The sequence below is a fragment of the Anastrepha obliqua genome, chromosome 5 (genome assembly GCF_027943255.1).
Source record: "Anastrepha obliqua isolate idAnaObli1 chromosome 5, idAnaObli1_1.0, whole genome shotgun sequence".
NCBI lineage: Eukaryota > Metazoa > Arthropoda > Insecta > Diptera > Tephritidae > Anastrepha > Anastrepha obliqua.
The window spans coordinates 40716601-40723183 of NC_072896.1; the positions used below are offsets into that span (position 1 = coordinate 40716601).

Sequence of the window (6583 nt, forward strand, 5' to 3'; positions counted from 1 at the left end):
AATATCAAAATAACACCTCTTATTGGAAAACATATATACCCCACTAAATACTTTTGTGAGCAATGATTTTTGATTTTTTTCACGTATGGTTAAGTTTATATGAGAAATAAAAATTATTTTTAGTTTTGCCATATTATTTACGTACTGTTAAGCTTTAATTTTAATAACTTGTGAAATAATTTATAAATAAAAAAAAATCGTAAAAATTTAAAGATTTACTTAATCGCCTTCACATGCAAAATACTTATAAGAACCACTGTGAATGTATTTAAAAGTTTTTTATATTATAATACTTTTAAAATAGTGCTAAATATATACGGTTTTAATGCATTGGTGATGCCAGCCGCGTAGATGTTTGCGCCGTTTGACGTGAATTTGTCTTCATACGTAAATCGCTGACCTGCTTTATAAGCTGATCCTGTAGGGCGAGCAGTTCACGTGTACGATGGTATATACGATTCTGTGGGCGTATGCTAGGATTCCACCGGCAATATAGGCCCTTCCATAACTTCACATAACGCATACTGGCGATAGGTCGCAAAACGGTTTGGGCCCCATGCGAGGAGGCCAGCGGGTTGAGATACTGATTCAACGAACTATTAATATATGTCCAAAGCGAAACAGTTTTATGTTTAAGATCTGTAAATTTTAAATTTACATATATATATAGTATAAGACAAACTCGGTTATTATATAACATTTCAAAGTAATGCTGAAATTTTTTGGTAATACATATGTAAAACAATATTTTCTGCTTACTCACCTTCTGCAACGCGCTCAGCCTCAGTGTTACATAAAAAAGTGCCAAAACGACATGAATACAAATGATCAATGATGGTTATCAAAAAGTGTTCGTTAAATTCGAAAGCGTTGGGAAATTGTTGGCTAACCTGCCATACACAATCGATGAATTGCAAGAAAACAGGAGAGCGGTCCGCATCTGAATGGCGATTATCACCATGGCCGATTCGTTGTTGAAATTTATGCCCGAATGAAAGCCACTCTTTCTCAATAAGAACCTCAAAGCCGCGCAGTGTTCGATAATATGGATCCAAAAATAGCATGGATAATGCCGTCAATTGCGCTGTTCTATCCCATCCATCAGAACAATGCACGACTACAGAAGTGCTCATAGTTTCTACTTTATCAACTATGCGTACAGCACCTGCCAATATGCACTTGATATGCTTCAACCACAGTGTGCCGTCAATTGCGGAAAGCCATTTTGAATCATCTATCGTTGGATAGCAGGCTTCCTTCACTTTTCGCAAACTTTCACGCATTACATGTATATTGTGTATGTCAACAAAGTGGATTTCGACATTCTTATATGCTTCCTCAGACTCATATCCACCTCCTTTGGCCTTATTGGCTATAGCGTTGACGCTGGGACGCGCATCGATGATCGCCAATTTATCTGATTGCACATTTGCCTCCATTATGTAACTAAGGTAGAGTTCGTCATCAGCGCTGCGCTTGCCCCCCACCCCTACCAGAGGCTGTGAACATCTTGTTATAGTCGCTTGAGAGCGTGGATGAATCCAGGAAAGTACAGGTAAACGACATCGCGAGCGAAACTGCGCCACACGGCGCAAAAATTCATCAGATGCCGCTTTAGGAACGGCCCAAACAACCGGATAGCTATCGCAAACACTATAAGCTTCATTTAACTTAGTTATGCGCCACATATCATTTGGAACTCCCATGCGTCTCAATTCGGCCAATGGTTCGTACACAGCCCAACCATTTTCAGCTGCAGGTGGTGGTGGTCCGGACGCTCCAGCATGAGCGAATGCAAAAAGACGTCCACTAAATGACAGTGGAAAGGCATAAGATTGCAACTTCTCAAAAACAGTGCGGCGAGAGTGATTTTGCTGTTTATGAGCGAAGCGCAAATTGCGCATATCCTTGCAGAATATCTCGATACCGTATGAGTTTTCGCCACGAGAAGTTGCACCTCCGATTTTTTCAACTCGCGCTATCACACCCAATGGTACATCGACTACTACGGGTGGATCGTGATCGCGTAATGGTAATGAACGGAAATAAAGGCGATAGTTGGTTATTGTTAATGCGCCGAAAGCCGGTCCACGAAATGGACATACGTAAGTGACATCGTTCTTTTGATCCTGATCATCCTCGCCGTCCAAATAAACAAAGGGTGTGTCACGTTGTGCACTTAAGTCAACGCCCTGCTTTGAACCAATTGAACTGGACTTTGAATCTGCAGTATCCAAGGAATTAGTACTCGCATTTTTAGGTGCAGTTTTACCAGCTAAGCTATCTGAATTATCTATTGGTTCTGTGTTATCCATGTTACTGCGAATATGTTAGGAAATATGATGCACTTTTCGGTGGAGATAAACAATTTTGGAAAAGTGACAGCTGTATTCGGGTTAACCAACCTAACCATATGTAGAATAATATGATAGAAATTAATATGTGGCACCACCAATTAAGTTCACTTATAATACGATTCCACCAAAAGGCAAACCCTAAGTTTGTTTGTTTTGGATTTGAGAGATTTTTCAAATGTCTAAAAATGTGCATAAAATTTATTTATTTTTATTTATTTATTATAAATATAATTATAAATAACTATATTACATTACGAAAGGCACTAGTATTATTACTTTGAATTTTTAATTTTTTTTTAAATATAGATAGTGAGGTGACGGCATAATATTAAAAGAAAGGATGGGGGAAATAAACTGATTTATGTGTACGTATCACGACGTGGGAAATATTTGTATGTATATGTATTTTATCCTTGTCTCGATATTAGCCAGGATCCGGATAAACATTTCACATACAAATGCAACAACAACAATGTGATTTTGACAGATATATGGTATAATTTATGATCCGTTCTGTTTGTTTTGTACGTCGTTGTTAATTTGGCAACACTGCCTTTTGTAAGTAAATATATCAATTAAAATGAACTTATGAAGTAAATTAGGAAAGCTTTTATTTTAGTGATACATATTATAGTAAATTAAATTTTTTGCAACAAATTTAAATAATACAGTAGATTCTGTTTTTATGCGGCTTTTTTTTATGCGGTTTTGAAATAGTGCGTTTTTTTTTAATTAAAAAATGCATGTTGACCTATCGGGAATTGTACATATAAACAAGATTCTAAGCTAAGCAAAAACTCATCACAGATTATATCAAAAATGCTGAAAATGATGGAAGGGATTTTACGCCAATAATTGCGATTTTATTTAATTATTTCAGATTCATACGGTCTATAGAACGTATCTACAGTTATAATATGGGACTAGTACTCTTTTTTTATGCGATTTTATTATATTATTTCAGATTTATGCGGTTCTTAGCACTTTTGAAACGTATCTATAGTTTTACTATAGAACTGGTAGCTTTTTTTATGCTGTTTTTTTATGCTGTTTCTTGCGGAACGTAAATACCGCATAAAAACAGAATCTACTGTACTCTATTCGGCATAAGCTGATATGACAATTTGATTAGTTTTATATTGGGAAACTGATACAATATCTATGGCAACGTCAAATTGATAACATTTACTCTTGGAAAAATTATGTTACGCTGCTTCTCAGTTGAAATATCGCTCTCATGAAAAGATGTATTATTTACTATTAATTTTTCATCTTCCATGATATGCGTTTTCGGTTTGCCAAGCGTTAGCAAGTGGCGAATATATGAAAGAATATATTCTTGGGCCTTCAGAATGCGCTGTGTCGTCAGAGCTCATTAATAAATAACAAAAAGGAAGGGCATTATTTGATTATGAAGAGGATTAGTTGGCGAAAGCAATAGAAACTACCAAACACAAGAAATTATACACACACACATACATTTTTTTACAACGTCGGCATCCGTATAACAAGGCAAAAAACTGCAATTGAAGACTTTATATACTTTTATGATGTCACAATTTAACCCGAGGCACTTCCCTTTCATTAGTTCGTTTAAATCGTACAAATTACAATTTTACCAAGCCATTCACTGAATTTTCACAAAAATGTAATTTTTCCTCCATTGGTTTATATTTGGTTTGGAAGGGAACTGAGGTCGTACTTAATTTAAAAATCACAAATATTCAAATGAAAATATAAACAAGCCATTCACTAAATATATATAAACAAATAATTTCTCTTCCATTAAAATAAAGTAACTGTTTACAGAGGACTCCACCTTCTTTTTTTCAATTCGCCTTGTGTGCACAGTGTATTATTAGATTGTAGATGGCCCTAATGATATCGGTCTTTAACTGCAGAAATCGATATTACCGATAGTAACATCAGTGCTATGCAATCAGCTGGGCAGATAAATTATATTTAGTAGTCAAATAAGCTTGAAATATTTGGCTTTACAATTAAAATTAATCACAAGATGTATACAGAGTGGAATTCACAGCAATAACAGTTCAAGAATTATCACAAATCCTACTATAAGTTCGCAGAGAAACATGGGTATGTTTTTTACGAGTACGCGATAAAAGTAACAAGTTTGATGTCCTTCCACCTGCTGCTACCTCAGTTTTTCCTAAGGTAGCTACTGAAGCACTCTAGCCCAAACAAACAATAAATGTCTCAAGAATTCGGTGGCGTACCAATCGCATTTCCACGCTCACGTAGCGTTTGCGCCATAACGGTGGCTTCATGTTTAGCCTTTATAATATTTTACTACTACTACGGTAGTATTTTGACGCTTTCGTTACTTATCATCATCATTTTTTGTAAGTACCAAATGTATGAATAATTCTTCAAAAAATAAATGATTTTGAATACTTTCAGTCGGTTTCTACTATTTACAAGACATGGTGTTGTATCATCCTGATCTCCCCGCGAATTCCCGTGTTTATGTACCCATTCCTAAAATGCATAATCTGCCACATGAGACAGTCAATATACATACACGAGATAAAGTCACATTGCATGCCTTCTGGATACCTCAGCCCATGGAGCGTTCAAAGGCGGTATCTACTTTCGTATACTTTCATGGAAATGCAGGAAATATGGGTCATCGGATGCAAAATGTTTGGGGAATATTTAATCATCTACACTGTAATATTTTAATGGTGGACTACCGAGGCTATGGATTTTCGACGGGTGTGCCCTCAGAACGAGGTTTAACAACAGATGCTCGTGCTGTAATTGACTACTTGTACACACGAAATGATCTAGACCATACCAAAATAGTATTATTCGGTCGTTCACTGGGCGGTGCAGTAGTCATTGATGTGGCTGCCGACACTGTGTATAGCCAAAAAATTATGTGTGCTATTGTTGAAAACACATTTACCAGCATACCAGATATGGCGGTTGAATTGGTGCACCCATCAGCCAATTTAATACCAAGATTTTGCTTTAAAAATAAAGTAAGGAATTTTTTAATAAGTTTAATTAAAACACGTTTAATTAAATGCATTATTTTACAGTATCTATCATCATGGAAGATTGGCAAATGTTCTGTACCATTTTTATTCATATCGGGTTTGGCCGATAACTTAGTACCCCCCCGTATGATGCGGACCTTATATATGAAGTGTGGAAGTGAACGAAAGCGCATACTCGAATTTATAGGGGGTGCTCATAATGACACCTGGATTATGGACGGGTACCTATGAATATAGCTTAAAAAATAAAACAAGCTTGAGCAGAATTGCGACACACGGCGCAAAGTAAACTTTAGACAATTTTTTTAAACCACGAATTTCGCTGATTTAGATTTTAAAAATTCACATTGCATTGACGCGTCAGACTTGTGTACAGAAAAATTAAACCAATGTGTTTCCGAAAACAAGCCATTGACTAGTCGCCGTGCGTTGCAATTCTCTTTTCAGTTGTACACTCATATTAATTCGTTCCATTTCAGTTATTATCAAGGTATTCAACAATTCCTACTTGAATGTCAAAGTCTTTCGACAACGCCATTAGATAAGCCACCAGAAAAGAGTAACGTATGGCATGAAATACAGGACGTTTAGCAAGCTTCTTCCGTCTGCGACAGATGCAATGCCGTTCAAAGTTCCACGTATTCAGTTTATTACACAATGTTATAACAAGCCACACTCACTTGAATGTACTTTAATCCCCTGTATAAAATTCCAAACTTTTGAATTTACAAGCTTATAATTTACTTAAAAACTTTGTTGAGAAGCTCTTTATGTGCTTCACAAACATTACAACGCATAGCTTTAAAACTTAAACTAAGTACTGTATTAGAGCAACTCGTTCAATTATAAAACAGTATGTACAGTTGCATATACATAAATGTTCATTATAGTATGCATATTGTAAGCAAATTTATTAAATTATAATTTCTAGTATATTTAATACACGGAAAGCGAAAATAAATTAAATGCAGCAACATTATAAAAATTTAAATTTGAGTTGGAATTTTATATCAAATCCAAGTGGAGACTACTTCTCTTATTGTATGTATATAAGTAGTGGAAGTGTATATAAGAGATATTTACATGTATATATGTATGTATGTGTATACAAACTCGGACTTAGGACTCGATACAAAATTGCAGCTTTTACTAATACCCAAAATATACACATATATGAATGATATACTATGTATATAATTGACA

General features: G+C 35.4%; 2 protein-coding genes across 2 annotated transcripts; one reads left to right on the forward strand and one right to left on the reverse strand.

Moving 5' to 3' along the window:
* Positions 1 to 244: 244 nt before the first annotated feature.
* LOC129248546 (myotubularin-related protein 2) lies at positions 245 to 2336 on the reverse strand. The gene is made up of 2 exons (XM_054888134.1): positions 764 to 2336; positions 245 to 639 (listed from the first exon to the last, which is right to left on the reverse strand). Exons 1-2 carry the CDS (start codon positions 2313 to 2315, stop codon positions 323 to 325), a joined length of 1869 nt encoding a protein of 622 aa, XP_054744109.1. The 5' UTR covers positions 2316 to 2336; the 3' UTR covers positions 245 to 322.
* Positions 2337 to 4293: 1957 nt separating this feature from the next.
* Positions 4294 to 6371, forward strand: LOC129248490 (protein ABHD13). The gene is made up of 5 exons (XM_054888050.1): positions 4294 to 4454; positions 4522 to 4720; positions 4779 to 5362; positions 5423 to 5601; positions 5860 to 6371. Exons 2-5 carry the CDS (start codon positions 4570 to 4572, stop codon positions 5969 to 5971), a joined length of 1026 nt encoding a protein of 341 aa, XP_054744025.1. The 5' UTR covers positions 4294 to 4454; positions 4522 to 4569; the 3' UTR covers positions 5972 to 6371.
* Positions 6372 to 6583: the final 212 nt, after the last annotated feature.

What these genes read in the sequence shown, in the direction of transcription:
- LOC129248546 (XM_054888134.1), bottom strand. Translation starts at nt 2,315, where the DNA reads ATGGATAACACAGAACCAATAGATAATTCAGATAGCTTAGCTGGTAAA. An exon ending in GGCTGAGCGCGTTGCAGAAG is followed by an intron (nt 640 to 763) that starts GTGAGTAAGCAG and finishes TAAAATTTACAG; the next exon opens with ATCTTAAACATAAAACTGTT.
- LOC129248490 (XM_054888050.1), top strand. Translation starts at nt 4,570, where the DNA reads ATGTCTCAAGAATTCGGTGGCGTACCAATCGCATTTCCACGCTCACGT. An exon ending in GATTTTGCTTTAAAAATAAA is followed by an intron (nt 5,363 to 5,422) that starts GTAAGGAATTTT and finishes ATTATTTTACAG; the next exon opens with TATCTATCATCATGGAAGAT. An exon ending in GACACCTGGATTATGGACGG is followed by an intron (nt 5,602 to 5,859) that starts GTACCTATGAAT and finishes GTTCCATTTCAG; the next exon opens with TTATTATCAAGGTATTCAAC.